The 19,060-nt window shown below is 38.1% G+C and overlaps 1 protein-coding gene, 14 non-coding genes and 2 pseudogenes across 15 annotated transcripts; all 17 read left to right on the top strand.

The window, feature by feature from the left end:
- The first annotated feature begins 2,571 nt into the window (after positions 1 to 2,571).
- Positions 2,572 to 2,762, top strand: LOC144836409 (U2 spliceosomal RNA). The gene has a single exon (XR_013611255.1). It is a non-coding gene; the product is annotated as a U2 spliceosomal RNA (small nuclear RNA).
- A 596-nt stretch (positions 2,763 to 3,358) lies between these two features.
- Positions 3,359 to 3,550, top strand: LOC144836349 (U2 spliceosomal RNA). The gene has a single exon (XR_013611202.1). It is a non-coding gene; the product is annotated as a U2 spliceosomal RNA (small nuclear RNA).
- A 602-nt stretch (positions 3,551 to 4,152) lies between these two features.
- Positions 4,153 to 4,344, top strand: LOC144836542 (U2 spliceosomal RNA). The gene has a single exon (XR_013611365.1). It is a non-coding gene; the product is annotated as a U2 spliceosomal RNA (small nuclear RNA).
- Positions 4,345 to 4,942: 598 nt separating this feature from the next.
- Positions 4,943 to 5,112, top strand: LOC144836420 (U2 spliceosomal RNA; annotated as a pseudogene).
- On the top strand, positions 5,049 to 6,473 carry LOC144835515 (uncharacterized). The gene has a single exon (XM_078690598.1). The coding sequence runs from the start codon at positions 5,049 to 5,051 to the stop codon at positions 6,366 to 6,368; it is 1,320 nt and encodes a 439-aa protein (XP_078546724.1). The 3' UTR covers positions 6,369 to 6,473.
- Positions 6,474 to 10,023: 3,550 nt separating this feature from the next.
- On the top strand, positions 10,024 to 10,214 carry LOC144836408 (U2 spliceosomal RNA). The gene has a single exon (XR_013611254.1). It is a non-coding gene; the product is annotated as a U2 spliceosomal RNA (small nuclear RNA).
- Positions 10,215 to 10,810: 596 nt separating this feature from the next.
- Positions 10,811 to 11,002, top strand: LOC144836374 (U2 spliceosomal RNA). Its single transcript, XR_013611223.1, has one exon. It is a non-coding gene; the product is annotated as a U2 spliceosomal RNA (small nuclear RNA).
- A 597-nt stretch (positions 11,003 to 11,599) lies between these two features.
- LOC144836378 (U2 spliceosomal RNA) lies at positions 11,600 to 11,791 on the top strand. Its single transcript, XR_013611227.1, has one exon. It is a non-coding gene; the product is annotated as a U2 spliceosomal RNA (small nuclear RNA).
- Positions 11,792 to 12,389: 598 nt separating this feature from the next.
- Positions 12,390 to 12,581, top strand: LOC144836371 (U2 spliceosomal RNA). The gene has a single exon (XR_013611220.1). It is a non-coding gene; the product is annotated as a U2 spliceosomal RNA (small nuclear RNA).
- Positions 12,582 to 13,183: 602 nt separating this feature from the next.
- Positions 13,184 to 13,375, top strand: LOC144836540 (U2 spliceosomal RNA). Its single transcript, XR_013611364.1, has one exon. It is a non-coding gene; the product is annotated as a U2 spliceosomal RNA (small nuclear RNA).
- Positions 13,376 to 13,973: 598 nt separating this feature from the next.
- On the top strand, positions 13,974 to 14,165 carry LOC144836373 (U2 spliceosomal RNA). Its single transcript, XR_013611222.1, has one exon. It is a non-coding gene; the product is annotated as a U2 spliceosomal RNA (small nuclear RNA).
- A 596-nt stretch (positions 14,166 to 14,761) lies between these two features.
- LOC144836372 (U2 spliceosomal RNA) lies at positions 14,762 to 14,953 on the top strand. The gene has a single exon (XR_013611221.1). It is a non-coding gene; the product is annotated as a U2 spliceosomal RNA (small nuclear RNA).
- Positions 14,954 to 15,550: 597 nt separating this feature from the next.
- On the top strand, positions 15,551 to 15,742 carry LOC144836377 (U2 spliceosomal RNA). The gene has a single exon (XR_013611226.1). It is a non-coding gene; the product is annotated as a U2 spliceosomal RNA (small nuclear RNA).
- Positions 15,743 to 16,340: 598 nt separating this feature from the next.
- LOC144836369 (U2 spliceosomal RNA) lies at positions 16,341 to 16,532 on the top strand. Its single transcript, XR_013611219.1, has one exon. It is a non-coding gene; the product is annotated as a U2 spliceosomal RNA (small nuclear RNA).
- A 590-nt stretch (positions 16,533 to 17,122) lies between these two features.
- LOC144836348 (U2 spliceosomal RNA) lies at positions 17,123 to 17,314 on the top strand. The gene has a single exon (XR_013611201.1). It is a non-coding gene; the product is annotated as a U2 spliceosomal RNA (small nuclear RNA).
- A 589-nt stretch (positions 17,315 to 17,903) lies between these two features.
- On the top strand, positions 17,904 to 18,097 carry LOC144836403 (U2 spliceosomal RNA). The gene has a single exon (XR_013611249.1). It is a non-coding gene; the product is annotated as a U2 spliceosomal RNA (small nuclear RNA).
- A 597-nt stretch (positions 18,098 to 18,694) lies between these two features.
- Positions 18,695 to 18,802, top strand: LOC144836414 (U2 spliceosomal RNA; annotated as a pseudogene).
- The last annotated feature ends 258 nt before the right edge of the window (positions 18,803 to 19,060 follow it).

Genomic DNA, 19,060 nt, shown 5'->3' with positions numbered 1-19,060 from the left:
AATTAGGGCAAGAGTCCGGTTTTTAGAGGAAGGGGAAAAGAGCTCCAAGTTCTTTTTTGGCCAAGAAAAACAGAGAGGACAGAAGAAACTGATCAGGTCAGTGCGTAACAGTAAAGGCGAGGTCGTCACTGATAGCGAGGAAATCGCTGAGGTTTTTGCTGACTATTATCAGGACCTTTTTGACGGAAGCAACAGCAAGTTAGACATACCCGGACAAGAAAGCTTCTTGAATGGTGTAAAAAGGCAAGTTCCAAGAACAAAGGTAAACGATTTGGAAGGAACTGTGGATGCGGCCGAGGTACTGAAAGCTATTTCTTCCATGGCCAAAGACAAATCACCTGGGTCAGATGGCCTGCCAGTGGAATTTTATTTGGAATTTTGGTCGCTTATTGGCGCCGACTTAATTGAGGTTTATACTTCAGTATTTCAGTCCGGTAGCTTGTCGAAATCGCAACGGGTTGGTCTTATAACCCTGTTACAGAAGCCTGGGGACAGCCAAGACCCAAAGAACCGGCGTCCTATCACCCTGCTAAATGTTGATTATAAAATTTTGGCAAAAGTGCTTTGTCTTCGTTTGGGTAGCGTGATGGGTGATTTGGTAGGCCCCTTCCAAACATGTAGCGTTCCCGGCAGACGACTTCAGTCTAATTTAGTTCTTCTAAGGGATATTGTGGAATTTTCATCAAGACGCAAGTTTCCCTTAGCAATCATATCTTTTGATCAAGAAAAAGCTTTTGACAGAGTTAACGTTGATTTTTTATTTCAAGTGTTGAGAAGGATGGGGTTTGGCATGAAGTTTCTTCAATGGCTGCGCGTTTTGTATTGCAACCTATTTAGTGGTGTGATGGTTAATGGTTTTGTCTCTCGTTCATTTCCGTTAACTCGGGGGGTGAGGCAAGGTTGCCCGCTGTCTCCTTTGTTGTATGTTTTATACATGGAAGCATTGGCGTGCAGGATTCAAAGTTCCGATTGCATTCAAGGAATAACGCTCCCCGGAAGCGGTGGGAAAGAATGCAAGTTCATCCAATACGCAGATGACCTCACATGTATTAATTCGTCTCGTTCCTCTGTTATCTCTTTACTAAAATTATTAAAGGCGTTTGAGGGGGTCTCTGGTTCCCGATTTAATCTTTCGAAAACATGTGGTCTGTTATGGGGTGTGTGGCGCGGGTTATCTCGACTTCCTGGGGTGGAGTCAGTCCCGTGGTCTGTGAATTCTTTAAAAGTTTGCGGGGTAGAGTTTGGGGCTCAAGATCCCGGTCTGGCTACGTGGGAGAAAGTTGTAGGGCGGTTTGAAACAACAGTTGAAAAATGGAAAAATAGGAAAATGTCTGTAATGGGTAGAATCCTGATTTTGAATTCTTTAGCGTTACCTATTGTGTTGTTTGTAGCTCCTGTTTACGTTGCTCCTATGGCTTTGGTCAAGCGTATATATAAGTGCATGTTCTCTTTCGTGTGGAAGGGTGGTAGAGAAATGGTTTCGCGGAAGACCTTATTTTTGCCGAAAAGTAAAGGTGGCTTGGGTCTGTTAGATCCGGTGGCGAAATGTGAAAGTATTCTAATTTCTTCCATGTCACAGGTGTGCAAAGGGGTTGAATGGACTTTCTTTGGTGCCTTATGGTTAGGTCGGGTTCTTCATCGACTTGGGATTTTGGAGTGGGATAACAACCGTCCCCATGATATGGAACCTCCGATGGTATATGTCCATCTGGGGAAATTGTGTCACGATTATTGGCTCCTGTGCAAGAAACAAGTTGCTTGGCATCAGGTTTCGAGTAAAGATGTTTTTAATGCTAGATTAGAGGGGATCAGTCATGTGGCTTCTTGTGTGCGTTCACGTCCGGCCCAGGATTGGGATTTGGCTTTTAAGGCTCTATGGGGTGGTAGAATCCTTAACTGTAGTAGAGAAGTAGGATGGAAAGCGGTACATAATTGTCTACCGGTTGGAGAAGTTTTGAAACTTCGCAGAATGTCGGTCAAGCGTTTTGACTGTCCTTGGTGTGGTGTTACGGAATCAATCCGCCACTGTCTGATGGACTGCTCGCATCTCGCTTTAGTTTGGCAGTGGGGGATGGAAGTGCTTAGTCGCTTCCATGGGTTGGATGTCTCAGTGTCTGAGAACCACTTGATATTTTTTTCATTTAATGCGTCCGAGCAGCTTCTTTATGAATTGGCTGTGTTTTTTATTTCGGAGATTAAGTTTGTTATTTGGAAGGCTAGATGTCAGGCCTTGTTCCACAATGAATTTGTTTCGGAAGAAGGTCTTATTCTCTTAGTCAAGAAAGCTCTAAAAAATCGTATTAATCTCGAGTTTACACGTCTCAAGTGTCAGTTACCAATTTTTCAAAATTTTTGGTGCACTCAAGGTGTTCTCGCATGCGTGGTGGGCGAAAATTTGGTTTTTAAGTTGTAAATTAATTCGATTTACTGCGGTGTCTGTTTTCTCGCATCTTGTTTTTGTTCAGTGTTTAGTTTTTAGAGGCAGGGAGGATCGTACCCTCACGTATTCCGGTCTGCCGTGGGCAGCCTGCCTGGGGTTGAACGCTTAGTGGTTATGTTCTGAGTTAGTTTATCCTTGTTTGTGTTCGCTCTAAATCAAAAAGGAGTATCTGTTCTTTTCAGCTTAATATCTGAAACGCTGCTCATCGAGTAGCTTCTATATTAAACTGATTTTTGAATTCAGGCCATGGAATAGGAGCTTGCTCCATCCTGGCCACGGGTTGACCTGATATTGCAGTACATCCAGGATTGGCCCAACCTATCAAGATAATTATTATTTTAAAAAAATAGAATCTGTCACACTGTAACACTGTTATTGTCTGTATTTACGTAACAGGTTACGTGTTGTTACGTATATTTTTTCATTAGAGAAATATTATTATTTGTCTAAATAAAGCGTTACTGTACTTTCAGTTGATCGTTTAATTATTAAAATGCACAGAGAAACGAATGGGCTTAATTTCAAGTTTATTTTATTGACGTAATTTATAGGCATGAGACGTACATTTTACTATTTCGTCTTTGTTTGACGGTCCGGCTCGACAAACCTTACGCTACTTACTTTATTGTATGTATTCTCTGTATTGTTATGTAAATTGACAACGTAATGTGTTCTATAACGTTAACGGTGTGTTACGACCATCGAACGTAAAACGTCATCAGTTTTGTTTAAAAAAAACATGTTGGCAGTTATTAAAAATTAATTATATTATTCTATAATCTCTGTAAAACTTTTACATTTTCAACGGTATGGCTTAACACATCGATTGAATGTATACATTAGCTACATTGTATGTATCACACTGATTCGACAACAAGTCGTCATTTGTTGGTACTAGTTGAGATTCGTTTAATTGTTATCGCTTCTCGGCCTTTTGGCTAAGATCATGTGTAGTATCTGTTCTTTTCAGCTTAATATCTGAAACGCTGCTCATCGAGTAGCTTCTATATTAAACTGATTTTTGAATTCAGGCCATGGAATAGGAGCTTGCTCCATCCTGGCCACGGGTTGACCTGGTATTGCAGTACATCCAGGATTGGCCCAACCTATCAAGATAATTATTGTTTTTAAAAAATAGAATCTGTCACAGTGTAACACTGTTATTGTCTGTGTTTACGTAACAGGTTACGTGTTGTTACGTTATATTTTTTCATTAGAGAAATATTATTATTTGTCTGAATAAAGCGTTACTGTACTTTCAGTTGATCGTTTAATTGTTAAAATGCACAGAGAAACGAATGGGCTTAATTTCAAGTTTATTTTATTGACGTAATTTATAGGCATGAGACGTACATTTTACTGTATCGTCTTTGTTTTACGGTCCGGCTCGACAAACCTTACGCTACTTACTTTATTGTGTGTATTCTCTGTATTGTTATGTAAATTGACAACGTAACGTAATGTGTTCTATAACGTTAACGGTGTGTTACGACCATCGAACGTAAGACGTCATCAGTTTTGTTTAAAAAAAACATGTTGGCAGTTATTAAAATTTAGTTATATTATTCTATAATCTCTGTAAAACTTTTACATTTTCAACGGTATGGCTTAACACATCGGTTGAATGTATACATTAGCTACATTGTATGTATCACACTGATTCGACAACAAGTCGTCATTTGTTGGTACTAGTTGAGATTCGTTTAATTGTTATCGCTTCTCGGCCTTTTGGCTAAGATCATGTGTAGTATCTGTTCTTTTCAGCTTAATATCTGAAACGCTACTCATCGAGTAGCTTCTATATTAAACTGATTTTTGAATTCAGGCCATGGAATAGGAGCTTGCTCCATCCTGGCCACGGGTTGACCTGGTATTGCAGTACATCCAGGATTGGCCCAACCTATCAAGATAATTATTGTTTTTAAAAAATAGAATCTGTCACAGTGTAACACTGTTATTGTCTGTATTTACGTAACAGGTTACGTGTTGTTACGTTATATTTTTTCATTAGAGAAATATTATTATTTGTCTGAATAAAGCGTTACTGTACTTTCAGTTGATCGTTTAATTGTTAAAAAGCACCGAGAAACGAATTGGCTTAATTTCAAGTTTATTTTATTGACGTAATTTATAGGCATGAGACGTAAATTTTACTGTATCGTCTTTGTTTTACGATCTGGGTCGACAAACCTTACGCTACTTATTTTATTGTATGTATTATCTGTATTGTTATGCAAATTAACAACGTAATGTGTTCTATAACGTTAACGGTGTGTTACGACCATCGAACGTAAGACGTCATCAGTTTTGTTTAAAAAAAACATGTTGGTAGTTATTACAAATTAATTATATTATTCTATAATCACTGTAAAATGTTTTACATTTTCAACGGTATGGCTTAACACATCGGTCGAATGTATACATTAGCTACATTGTATGTATCACACTGATTCGACAACAAGTCGTCATTTGTTGGTACTAGTTGAGATTCGTTTAATTGTTATCGCTTCTCGGCCTTTTGGCTAAGATCATGTGTAGTATCTGTTCTTGTGTGGTGGTAAGATAGAAGATTATACCTGTATCTTTTTGAAGTACTTGGCGCCTCAAAATGCGGAGATTTTCGTCTCTCAACCTGAGATACGAAGAGGATGTGGATGTGAAGTCTGTGTTTGCGGACATCAAGAAATCTGGTGTTCGGGTAGAAGAAGTGGAAGCTGTTCAGCGGTTAAGCAGTCGATCGTACGACGTGTCTTTCAAGACCCCTGCAATATGCCGTCGTGCGGCCGGTGAGTTGAGCAGTGTTAGTACGAACATGGTCGTCAATATTTACGACAACAGAGTGACTGTTACGGTGCTGTACGTCGAGCATGAGGTCCAGGATGAGGTTGTGAAATGTGTGCTTTCCCGATATGGTGAAGTGTTGGCTTCCCGTAGATTGACGTATCGTGAATTTCCTACCATTTATAATGGTAACAGGCAGTTTATGATGGCTCTTAAAACGAACATACCGTCGCAAATCAGAGTGGGTTCTAGAAACTGTTGGGTTTCTTATTGGGGACAGCCTAAAACGTGCCTCCGATGCGGCGTAGAAGGTCACTTTGTCCGGGACTGCTCGCAAAAGAAGTGTAATAAATGTCTGGAATTAGGGCATGTGGCACTGGACTGTCAGAATGAGATTAAATGTTCGATCTGTGGTGTGTCTGGTCATGTTTACAGGAACTGCCCCGTGTCGTTTAGTTCAAAGGCCAAAGGGGAAAATAGAGTAGAGGATGGAAGTGAGAATGAGAATACGGAAATAGGTGAGCAGGAATCTCAGATAGAAGGTTTGGAAGTGGATGCGGTTGAAGAGGAAGACAGCAACATTAGTGTGGACGTTTCTGGTGAGTTAGACGACAGTTACCTGTCTACACAAGATGACAGGGGCACACTGACTAGCTCTGTGTCAACTGTTGATGAAGGGGTATCACAAACTAGTAATGTGTCTACTATCGGAGATTTGGTGACACCAACATGTTCTGGCAGCTGGGCTGATTGCGATATGGGAGACCTTCCAGAAGATCAAAGGCTGGTAATTCAGGAAGAAGCTAGTTCTGAGGAAGAGGTGCCAATGGCATCCGCGGATAAAGAAACGATCAGACGAGAAAGGGCCCAAGTTAAACTTGACAGTTCAAAATTTGCCAAGGAAAGAGGGTTTATATTAAGCTGCCCCAAGGGTTGCACCAAGGGGTCCTTTACGGCTTGGGCGACATATGTAGACCACATGGCGAAAAAGCATGGCAAAAGTAACGTAATGGTTGACTGCCCGGTTAGAGCGTGTAGAAGGCGGATGTCGAGGCCTTCTGAGGTAATCCCGCACCTGGTCGAAATGCATACTGGGTATGTATTGAGGACGTCAGTGAACGACATGGTTCGTCTATCGTTGCCATAGTAATGAGTGTTTTTAGCTTAATTTTATTTTTAGCAATGATCTTATTCTGTTCTTTAAATGTAAATGGGTTAAGAGATCCTGCAAAGAGGACTTTTATTTTTAATTCGTGTAGGCAAAAGAAATATGATGTGATTTTTTTACAGGAAGTTCATTGTGGTATGGATAGCGACCAGTGGTCTCTTGAATGGGGTGCATGCGCCTTTTGGGGTGGAAGCTCCAATCGAAGTGGAGGAGTCGGGATATTACTTCGTTCAGGGCTATCCCTTTCGAAAGTTCGCAGGGATGTGGATGGTACTGTGATCTCAGGATTGGTAAAGTTCGGAGAAAAGTTGGTGCAGCTCTGTTGTGTGTATGCTCCAAATGACCCGGCAATTAGAAAGGCGTACTTCGCTGCACTGCCGGAGTGGCTTTCCCCAGCCGTGCCTTGTGTTCTAGGTGGGGACTTTAATTGCATCATGGATGGAGGTACAGACAAAGTGGGGGGAAACCCGGGGCTCGGAATGTCCGGCTCTGTCGAATTACGAGATTTTTGTCAGGATTATGGCCTGGTCGACCAGTTCCGCGTGTTACATCCTAATACCGTTAGCACATCCTGGAGCTCAAGCGCAAAGGGGGTTGCCTGTAGACTTGATAGGTTTTATGCATCCCCTTCAATCTGTGTTAAGCGTTTTGAGTACTCTGTATGTGCGTGCTCTGATCATGAATGGACAGTAATGGAAGCGGAGGTGTCATCCTGCATAAGAAAAGGTAAAGGCGTATGGAAATGCAACATTTCTGTTCTGAATGATCCTGTGTTTACTGAAGACTTCTCTCATAGATATAAGTTGTGGCAGTCGTTAAAGCATGGGTTTCCGTCAATGCTTGAATGGTGGGACGATGTAAAGAGGAGGTCTAAAGAGGTTATTATCTCCCACTCGGTGAGGATCAGTACTTCAAAGAAGAATGAAAGGAGAAGATTAGAGAAAGAGTATGAGCATCTAAAATGCCAGCTCAACCGGTCTAAAGAGGCAGCAGTTTTGGATTCAATGGCAGCAATAAAGGTTAAGTTAAACAAGCTCGTCCAGGTAGAAAGAGAAGGGGCCCGAATTAGGGCAAGAGTCCGGTTTTTAGAGGAAGGGGAAAAGAGCTCCAAGTTCTTTTTTGGCCAAGAAAAACAGAGAGGACAGAAGAAACTGATCAGGTCAGTGCGTAACAGTAAAGGCGAGGTCGTCACTGATAGCGAGGAAATCGCTGAGGTTTTTGCTGACTATTATCAGGACCTTTTTGACGGAAGCAACAGCAAGTTAGACATACCCGGACAAGAAAGCTTCTTGAATGGTGTAAAAAGGCAAGTTCCAAGAACAAAGGTAAACGATTTGGAAGGAACTGTGGATGCGGCCGAGGTACTGAAAGCTATTTCTTCCATGGCCAAAGACAAATCACCTGGGTCAGATGGCCTGCCAGTGGAATTTTATTTGGAATTTTGGTCGCTTATTGGCGCCGACTTAATTGAGGTTTATACTTCAGTATTTCAGTCCGGTAGCTTGTCGAAATCGCAACGGGTTGGTCTTATAACCCTGTTACAGAAGCCTGGGGACAGCCAAGACCCAAAGAACCGGCGTCCTATCACCCTGCTAAATGTTGATTATAAAATTTTGGCAAAAGTGCTTTGTCTTCGTTTGGGTAGCGTGATGGGTGATTTGGTAGGCCCCTTCCAAACATGTAGCGTTCCCGGCAGACGACTTCAGTCTAATTTAGTTCTTCTAAGGGATATTGTGGAATTTTCATCAAGACGCAAGTTTCCCTTAGCAATCATATCTTTTGATCAAGAAAAAGCTTTTGACAGAGTTAACGTTGATTTTTTATTTCAAGTGTTGAGAAGGATGGGGTTTGGCATGAAGTTTCTTCAATGGCTGCGCGTTTTGTATTGCAACCTATTTAGTGGTGTGATGGTTAATGGTTTTGTCTCTCGTTCATTTCCGTTAACTCGGGGGGTGAGGCAAGGTTGCCCGCTGTCTCCTTTGTTGTATGTTTTATACATGGAAGCATTGGCGTGCAGGATTCAAAGTTCCGATTGCATTCAAGGAATAACGCTCCCCGGAAGCGGTGGGAAAGAATGCAAGTTCATCCAATACGCAGATGACCTCACATGTATTAATTCGTCTCGTTCCTCTGTTATCTCTTTACTAAAATTATTAAAGGCGTTTGAGGGGGTCTCTGGTTCCCGATTTAATCTTTCGAAAACATGTGGTCTGTTATGGGGTGTGTGGCGCGGGTTATCTCGACTTCCTGGGGTGGAGTCAGTCCCGTGGTCTGTGAATTCTTTAAAAGTTTGCGGGGTAGAGTTTGGGGCTCAAGATCCCGGTCTGGCTACGTGGGAGAAAGTTGTAGGGCGGTTTGAAACAACAGTTGAAAAATGGAAAAATAGGAAAATGTCTGTAATGGGTAGAATCCTGATTTTGAATTCTTTAGCGTTACCTATTGTGTTGTTTGTAGCTCCTGTTTACGTTGCTCCTATGGCTTTGGTCAAGCGTATATATAAGTGCATGTTCTCTTTCGTGTGGAAGGGTGGTAGAGAAATGGTTTCGCGGAAGACCTTATTTTTGCCGAAAAGTAAAGGTGGCTTGGGTCTGTTAGATCCGGTGGCGAAATGTGAAAGTATTCTAATTTCTTCCATGTCACAGGTGTGCAAAGGGGTTGAATGGACTTTCTTTGGTGCCTTATGGTTAGGTCGGGTTCTTCATCGACTTGGGATTTTGGAGTGGGATAACAACCGTCCCCATGATATGGAACCTCCGATGGTATATGTCCATCTGGGGAAATTGTGTCACGATTATTGGCTCCTGTGCAAGAAACAAGTTGCTTGGCATCAGGTTTCGAGTAAAGATGTTTTTAATGCTAGATTAGAGGGGATCAGTCATGTGGCTTCTTGTGTGCGTTCACGTCCGGCCCAGGATTGGGATTTGGCTTTTAAGGCTCTATGGGGTGGTAGAATCCTTAACTGTAGTAGAGAAGTAGGATGGAAAGCGGTACATAATTGTCTACCGGTTGGAGAAGTTTTGAAACTTCGCAGAATGTCGGTCAAGCGTTTTGACTGTCCTTGGTGTGGTGTTACGGAATCAATCCGCCACTGTCTGATGGACTGCTCGCATCTCGCTTTAGTTTGGCAGTGGGGGATGGAAGTGCTTAGTCGCTTCCATGGGTTGGATGTCTCAGTGTCTGAGAACCACTTGATATTTTTTTCATTTAATGCGTCCGAGCAGCTTCTTTATGAATTGGCTGTGTTTTTTATTTCGGAGATTAAGTTTGTTATTTGGAAGGCTAGATGTCAGGCCTTGTTCCACAATGAATTTGTTTCGGAAGAAGGTCTTATTCTCTTAGTCAAGAAAGCTCTAAAAAATCGTATTAATCTCGAGTTTACACGTCTCAAGTGTCAGTTACCAATTTTTCAAAATTTTTGGTGCACTCAAGGTGTTCTCGCATGCGTGGTGGGCGAAAATTTGGTTTTTAAGTTGTAAATTAATTCGATTTACTGCGGTGTCTGTTTTCTCGCATCTTGTTTTTGTTCAGTGTTTAGTTTTTAGAGGCAGGGAGGATCGTACCCTCACGTATTCCGGTCTGCCGTGGGCAGCCTGCCTGGGGTTGAACGCTTAGTGGTTATGTTCTGAGTTAGTTTATCCTTGTTTGTGTTCGCTCTAAATCAAAAAGGAGTATCTGTTCTTTTCAGCTTAATATCTGAAACGCTGCTCATCGAGTGGCTTCTATATTAAACTGATTTTTGAATTCAGGCCATGGAATAGGAGCTTGCTCCATCCTGGCCACGGGTTGACCTGGTATTGCAGTACATCCAGGATTGGCCCAACCTATCAAGATAATTATTATTTAAAAATATAGAATCTGTCACACTGTAACACTGTTATTGTCTGTATTTACGTAACAGGTTACGTGTTGTTACGTATATTTTTTCATTAGAGAAATATTATTATTTGTCTAAATAAAGCGTTACTGTACTTTCAGTTGATCGTTTAATTATTAAAATGCACAGAGAAACGAATGGGCTTAATTTCAAGTTTATTTTATTGACGTAATTTATAGGCATGAGACGTACATTTTACTGTATCGTCTTTGTTTTACGATCTGGGTCGACAAACCTTACGCTACTTACTTTATTGTATGTATTCTCTGTATTGTTATGCAAATTAACAACGTAATGTGTTCTATAACGTTAACGGTGTGTTACGACCATCGAACGTAAGACGTCATCAGTTTTGTTTAAAAAAAACATGTTGGTAGTTATTACAAATTAATTATATTATTCTATAATCACTGTAAAATGTTTTACATTTTCAACGGTATGGCTTAACACATCGGTCGAATGTATACATTAGCTACATTGTATGTATCACACTGATTCGACAACAAGTCGTCATTTGTTGGTACTAGTTGAGATTCGTTTAATTGTTATCGCTTCTCGGCCTTTTGGCTAAGATCATGTGTAGTATCTGTTCTTTTCAGCTTAATATCTGAAACGCTGCTCATCGAGTGGCTTCTATATTAAACTGATTTTTGAATTCAGGCCATGGAATAGGAGCTTGCTCCATCCTGGCCACGGGTTGACCTGGTATTGCAGTACATCCAGGATTGGCCCAACCTATCAAGATAATTATTATTTTTAAAAAATAGAATCTGTCACACTGTAACACTGTTATTGTCTGTATTTACGTAACAGGTTACGTGTTGTTACGTATATTTTTTCATTAGAGAAATATTATTATTTGTCTAAATAAAGCGTTACTGTACTTTCAGTTGATCGTTTAATTATTAAAATGCACAGAGAAACGAATGGGCTTAATTTCAAGTTTATTTTATTGACGTAATTTATAGGCATGAGACGTACATTTTACTATTTCGTCTTTGTTTGACGGTCCGGCTCGACAAACCTTACGCTACTTACTTTATTGTATGTATTCTCTGTATTGTTATGTAAATTGACAACGTAATGTGTTCTATAACGTTAACGGTGTGTTACGACCATCGAACGTAAGACGTCATCAATTTTGTTTAAGAAAAACATGTTGGTAGTTATTACAAATTAATTATATTATTCTATAATCTCTGTAAAAACTTTTACATTTTCAACGGTATGGCTTAACACATCGGTCGAATGTATACATTAGCTACATTGTATGTATCACACTGATTCGACAACAAGTCGTCATTTGTTGGTACTAGTTGAGATTCGTTTAATTGTTATCGCTTCTCGGCCTTTTGGCTAAGATCATGTGTAGTATCTGTTCTTTTCAGCTTAATATCTGAAACGCTGCTCATCGAGTAGCTTCTATATGAAACTGATTTTTGAATTCAGGCCATGGAATAGGAGCTTGCTCCATCCTGGCCACGGGTTGACCTGGTATTGCAGTACATCCAGGATTGGCCCAACCTATCAAGATAATTATTATTTTAAAAAAATAGAATCTGTCACACTGTAACACTGTTATTGTCTGTATTTGCGTAACAGGTTACGTGTTGTTACGTATATTTTTTCATTAGAGAAATATTATTATTTGTCTAAATAAAGCGTTACTGTACTTTCAGTTGATCGTTTAATTATTAAAATGCACAGAGAAACGAATGGGCTTAATTTCAAGTTTATTTTATTGACGTAATTTATAGGCATGAGACGTACATTTTACTATTTCGTCTTTGTTTGACGGTCCGGCTCGACAAACCTTACGCTACTTACTTTATTGTATGTATTCTCTGTATTGTTATGTAAATTGACAACGTAATGTGTTCTATAACGTTAACGGTGTGTTACGACCATCGAACGTAAGACGTCATCAATTTTGTTTAAAAAAAAACATGTTGGCAGTTATTACAAATTAATTATATTATTCTATAATCTCTGTAAAAAGTTTTACATTTTCAACGGTATGGCTTAACACATCGATTGAATGTATACATTAGCTACATTGTATGTATCACACTGATTCGACAACAAGTCGTCATTTGTTGGTACTAGTTGAGATTCGTTTAATTGTTATCGCTTCTCGGCCTTTTGGCTAAGATCATGTGTAGTATCTGTTCTTTTCAGCTTAATATCTGAAACGCTTCTCATCGAGTAGCTTCTATATTAAACTGATTTTTGAATTCAGGCCATGGAATAGGAGCTTGCTCCATCCTGGCCACGGGTTGACCTGGTATTGCAGTACATCCAGGATTGGCCCAACCTATCAAGATAATTATTGTTTTTAAAAAATAGAATCTGTCACAGTGTAACACTGTTATTGTCTGTGTTTACGTAACAGGTTACGTGTTGTTACGTTATATTTTTTCATTAGAGAAATATTATTATTTGTCTGAATAAAGCGTTACTGTACTTTCAGTTGATCGTTTAATTGTTAAAATGCACAGAGAAACGAATGGGCTTAATTTCAAGTTTATTTTATTGACGTAATTTATAGGCATGAGACGTACATTTTACTGTATCGTCTTTGTTTTACGGTCCGGCTCGACAAACCTTACGCTACTTACTTTATTGTGTGTATTCTCTGTATTGTTATGTAAATTGACAACGTAACGTAATGTGTTCTATAACGTTAACGGTGTGTTACGACCATCGAACGTAAGACGTCATCAGTTTTGTTTAAAAAAAACATGTTGGCAGTTATTAAAATTTAGTTATATTATTCTATAATCTCTGTAAAACTTTTACATTTTCAACGGTATGGCTTAACACATCGGTTGAATGTATACATTAGCTACATTGTATGTATCACACTGATTCGACAACAAGTCGTCATTTGTTGGTACTAGTTGAGATTCGTTTAATTGTTATCGCTTCTCGGCCTTTTGGCTAAGATCATGTGTAGTATCTGTTCTTTTCAGCTTAATATCTGAAACGCTACTCATCGAGTAGCTTCTATATTAAACTGATTTTTGAATTCAGGCCATGGAATAGGAGCTTGCTCCATCCTGGCCACGGGTTGACCTGGTATTGCAGTACATCCAGGATTGGCCCAACCTATCAAGATAATTATTGTTTTTAAAAAATAGAATCTGTCACAGTGTAACACTGTTATTGTCTGTATTTACGTAACAGGTTACGTGTTGTTACGTTATATTTTTTCATTAGAGAAATATTATTATTTGTCTGAATAAAGCGTTACTGTACTTTCAGTTGATCGTTTAATTGTTAAAAAGCACCGAGAAACGAATTGGCTTAATTTCAAGTTTATTTTATTGACGTAATTTATAGGCATGAGACGTAAATTTTACTGTATCGTCTTTGTTTTACGATCTGGGTCGACAAACCTTACGCTACTTATTTTATTGTATGTATTATCTGTATTGTTATGCAAATTAACAACGTAATGTGTTCTATAACGTTAACGGTGTGTTACGACCATCGAACGTAAGACGTCATCAGTTTTGTTTAAAAAAAACATGTTGGTAGTTATTACAAATTAATTATATTATTCTATAATCACTGTAAAATGTTTTACATTTTCAACGGTATGGCTTAACACATCGGTCGAATGTATACATTAGCTACATTGTATGTATCACACTGATTCGACAACAAGTCGTCATTTGTTGGTACTAGTTGAGATTCGTTTAATTGTTATCGCTTCTCGGCCTTTTGGCTAAGATCATGTGTAGTATCTGTTCTTTTCAGCTTAATATCTGAAACGCTGCTCATCGAGTGGCTTCTATATTAAACTGATTTTTGAATTCAGGCCATGGAATAGGAGCTTGCTCCATCCTGGCCACGGGTTGACCTGGTATTGCAGTACATCCAGGATTGGCCCAACCTATCAAGATAATTATTATTTAAAAATATAGAATCTGTCACACTGTAACACTGTTATTGTCTGTATTTACGTAACAGGTTACGTGTTGTTACGTATATTTTTTCATTAGAGAAATATTATTATTTGTCTAAATAAAGCGTTACTGTACTTTCAGTTGATCGTTTAATTATTAAAATGCACAGAGAAACGAATGGGCTTAATTTCAAGTTTATTTTATTGACGTAATTTATAGGCATGAGACGTACATTTTACTGTATCGTCTTTGTTTTACGATCTGGGTCGACAAACCTTACGCTACTTACTTTATTGTATGTATTCTCTGTATTGTTATGCAAATTAACAACGTAATGTGTTCTATAACGTTAACGGTGTGTTACGACCATCGAACGTAAGACGTCATCAGTTTTGTTTAAAAAAAACATGTTGGTAGTTATTACAAATTAATTATATTATTCTATAATCACTGTAAAATGTTTTACATTTTCAACGGTATGGCTTAACACATCGGTCGAATGTATACATTAGCTACATTGTATGTATCACACTGATTCGACAACAAGTCGTCATTTGTTGGTACTAGTTGAGATTCGTTTAATTGTTATCGCTTCTCGGCCTTTTGGCTAAGATCATGTGTAGTATCTGTTCTTTTCAGCTTAATATCTGAAACGCTGCTCATCGAGTGGCTTCTATATTAAACTGATTTTTGAATTCAGGCCATGGAATAGGAGCTTGCTCCATCCTGGCCACGGGTTGACCTGGTATTGCAGTACATCCAGGATTGGCCCAACCTATCAAGATAATTATTATTTTTAAAAAATAGAATCTGTCACACTGTAACACTGTTATTGTCTGTATTTACGTAACAGGTTACGTGTTGTTACGTATATTTTTTCATTAGAGAAATATTATTATTTGTCTAAATAAAGCGTTACTGTACTTTCAGTTGATCGTTTAATTATTAAAATGCACAGAGAAACGAATGGGCTTAATTTCAAGTTTATTTTATTGACGTAATTTATAGGCATGAGACGTACATTTTACTATTTCGTCTTTGTTTGACGGTCCGGCTCGACAAACCTTACGCTACTTACTTTATTGTATGTATTCTCTGTATTGTTATGTAAATTGACAACGTAATGTGTTCTATAACGTTAACGGTGTGTTACGACCATCGAACGTAAGACGTCATCAATTTTGTTTAAGAAAAACATGTTGGTAGTTATTACAAATTAATTATATTATTCTATAATCTCTGTAAAAACTTTTACATTTTCAACGGTATGGCTTAACACATCGGTCGAATGTATACATTAGCTACATTGTATGTATCACACTGATTCGACAACAAGTCGTCATTTGTTGGTACTAGTTGAGATTCGTTTAATTGTTATCGCTTCTCGGCCTTTTGGCTAAGATCATGTGTAGTATCTGTTCTTTTCAGCTTAATATCTGAAACGCTGCTCATCGAGTAGCTTCTATATGAAACTGATTTTTGAATTCAGGCCATGGAATAGGAGCTTGCTCCATCCTGGCCACGGGTTGACCTGGTATTGCAGTACATCCAGGATTGGCCCAACCTATCAAGATAATTATTATTTTAAAAAAATAGAATCTGTCACACTGTAACACTGTTATTGTCTGTATTTGCGTAACAGGTTACGTGTTGTTACGTATATTTTTTCATTAGAGAAATATTATTATTTGTCTAAATAAAGCGTTACTGTACTTTCAGTTGATCGTTTAATTATTAAAATGCACAGAGAAACGAATGGGCTTAATTTCAAGTTTATTTTATTGACGTAATTTATAGGCATGAGACGTACATTTTACTATTTCGTCTTTGTTTGACGGTCCGGCTCGACAAACCTTACGCTACTTACTTTATTGTATGTATTCTCTGTATTGTTATGTAAATTGACAACGTAATGTGTTCTATAACGTTAACGGTGTGTTACGACCATCGAACGTAAGACGTCATCAATTTTGTTTAAAAAAAAACATGTTGGCAGTTATTACAAATTAATTATATTATTCTATAATCTCTGTAAAAAGTTTTACATTTTCAACGGTATGGCTTAACACATCGGTCGAATGTATACATTAGCTACATTGTATGTATCACACTGATTCGACAACAAGTCGTCATTTGTTGGTACTAGTTGAGATTCGTTTAATTGTTATCGCTTCTCGGCCTTTTGGCTAAGATCATGTGTAGTATCTGTTCTTTTCAGCTTAATATCTGAAACGCTTCTCATCGAGTAGCTTCTATATTAAACTGATTTTTGAATTCAGGCCATGGAATAGGAGCTTGCTCCATCCTGGCCACGGGTTGACCTGGTATTGCAGTACATCCAGGATTGGCCCAACCTATCAAGATAATTGTTATTTTAAAAAATAGAATCTGTAACACTGTTATTGTCTGTATTTACGTAATAGGTTACGTGTTGTTACGTTATATTTTTTTATTAGAGAAATATTATTATTTGTCTAAATAAAGCGTTACTGTACTTTCAGTTGATCGTTTAATTATTAAAATGCACAGAGAAACGAATGGGCTTAATTTCAAGTTTATTTTATTGACGTAATTTATAGCCATGAGACGTACATTTTACTGTTTCGTCTTTGTTTGACGGTCCGGTTCGACAAACCTTACGCTACTTACTTTATTGTATGTATTCTCTGTATTGTTATGTAAATTGACAACGTAATGTGTTCTATAACGTTAACGGTGTGTTACGACCATCGAACGTAAGACGTCATCAATTTTGTTTAAAAAAAAACATGTTGGCAGTTATTACAAATTAATTATATTATTCTATAATCTCTGTAAAAAGTTTTACATTTTCAACGGTATGGCTTAACACATCGGTCGAATGTATACATTAGCTATATTGTATGTATCACACTGATTCGACAACAAGTCGTCATTTGTTGGTACTAGTTGAGATTCGTTTAATTGTTATCGCTTCTCGGCCTTTTGGCTAAGATCATGTGTAGTATCTGTTCTTTTCAGCTTAATATCTGAAACGCTGCTCATCGAGTAGCTTCTATATTAAACTGATTTTTGAATTCAGGCCATGGAATAGGAGCTTGCTCCATCCTGGCCACGGGTTGACCTGGTATTGCAGTACATCCAGGATTGGCCCAACCTATCAAGATAATTGTTATTTTAAAAAATAGAATCTGTAACACTGTTATTGTCTGTATTTACGTAATAGGTTACGTGTTGTTACGTTATATTTTTTTATTAGAGAAATATTATTATTTGTCTAAATAAAGCGTTACTGTACTTTCAGTTGATCGTTTAATTATTAAAATGCACAGAGAAACGAATGGGCTTAATTTCAAGTTTATTTTATTGACGTAATTTATAGGCATGAGACGTACATTTTACTATTTCGTCTTTGTTTGACGGTCCGGCTCGACAAACCTTACGCTACTTACTTTATTGTATGTATTCTCTGTATTGTTATGTAAATTGACAACGTAATGTGTTCTATAACGTTAACGGTGTGTTACGACCATCGAACGTAAGACGTCATCAGTTTTGTTTAAAAAAAACATGTTGGCAGTTATTACAAATTAATTATATTATTCTATAATCTCTGTAAAAACTTTTACATTTTCAACGGTATGGCTTAACACATCGGTCGAATGTATACATTAGCTACATTGTATGTATCACACTGATTCGACAACAAGTCGTCATTTGTTGGTACTAGTTGAGATTCGTTTAATTGTTATCGCTTCTCGGCCTTTTGGCTAAGATCATGTGTAGTATCTGTTCTTTTCAGCTTAATATCTGAAACGCTGCTCATCGAGTAGCTTCTATATTAAACTGATTTTTGAATTCAGGCCATGGAATAGGAACTTGCTCCATCCTGGCCACGGGTTGACCTGGTATTGCAGTACATCCAGAGGATTGGCCCAACCTATCAAGATAATTATTATTTTAAAAAAATAGAATCTGTCACACTGTAACACTGTTATTGTCTGTATTTACGTAACAGGTTACGTGTTGTTACGTATATTTTTTCATTAGAGAAATATTATTATTTGTCTAAATAAAGCGTTACTGTACTTTCAGTTGATCGTTTAATTATTAAAATGCACAGAGAAACGAATGGGCTTAATTTCAAGTTTATTTTATTGACGTAATTTATAGGCATGAGACGTACATTTTACTATTTCGTCTTTGTTTGACGGTCCGGCTCGACAAACCTTACGCTACTTACTTTATTGTATGTATTCTCTGTATTGTTATGTAAATTGACAACGTAATGTGTTCTATAACGTTAACGGTGTGTTACGACCATCGAACGTAAGACGTCATCAATTTTGTTAAAGAAAAACATGTTGGTAGTTATTACAAATTAATTATATTATTCTATAATCTCTGTAAAAACTTTTACATTTTCAACGGTATGGCTTAACACATCGGTCGAATGTATACATTAGCTACATTGTATGTATCACACTGATTCGACAACAAGTCGTCATTTGTTGGTACTAGTTGAGATTCGTTTAATTGTTATCGCTTCTCGGCCTTTTGGCTAAGATCATGTGTAGTATCTGTTCTTTTCAGCTTAATATCTGAAACGAGGAGCAAAATCATTTATTTTCTGTTTCTCGAGACCCAAAGCATTTGGAAGTTATGGCAAGGATCAAAGTTGAGCTAGAGGGCCTGGATCAAAGTCAATTGGAGGGAGCTCGTGTCAGGGCGAGGGTGCGATTTCTTGAGGAGGGAGAGAAAAGTGCTCAGTTTTTTATAAAGATGGAGAAACGGAGAGGCACTGAAAAGATCATCGACTCCATTAGATCTCCAACTGGAGAGATTGTCAGGGACAGTCAGAAAATTGTCAGGGTTTTTGAGGACTTTTATAGGCAACTGTTTGAAAC

This window comes from Antedon bifida, chromosome 2, assembly GCF_963402885.1.
Source record: "Antedon bifida chromosome 2, ecAntBifi1.1, whole genome shotgun sequence".
NCBI lineage: Eukaryota > Metazoa > Echinodermata > Crinoidea > Comatulida > Antedonidae > Antedon > Antedon bifida.
Note: the sequence above shows the minus strand (reverse complement) of the source record. Positions and strands in the feature narration are given on the sequence as shown.

Excerpts from the sequence above, each read along its gene's own strand:
- LOC144835515 (XM_078690598.1), top strand. The coding sequence starts at position 5,049 with ATGCGGAGATTTTCGTCTCTCAACCTGAGATACGAAGAGGATGTGGAT.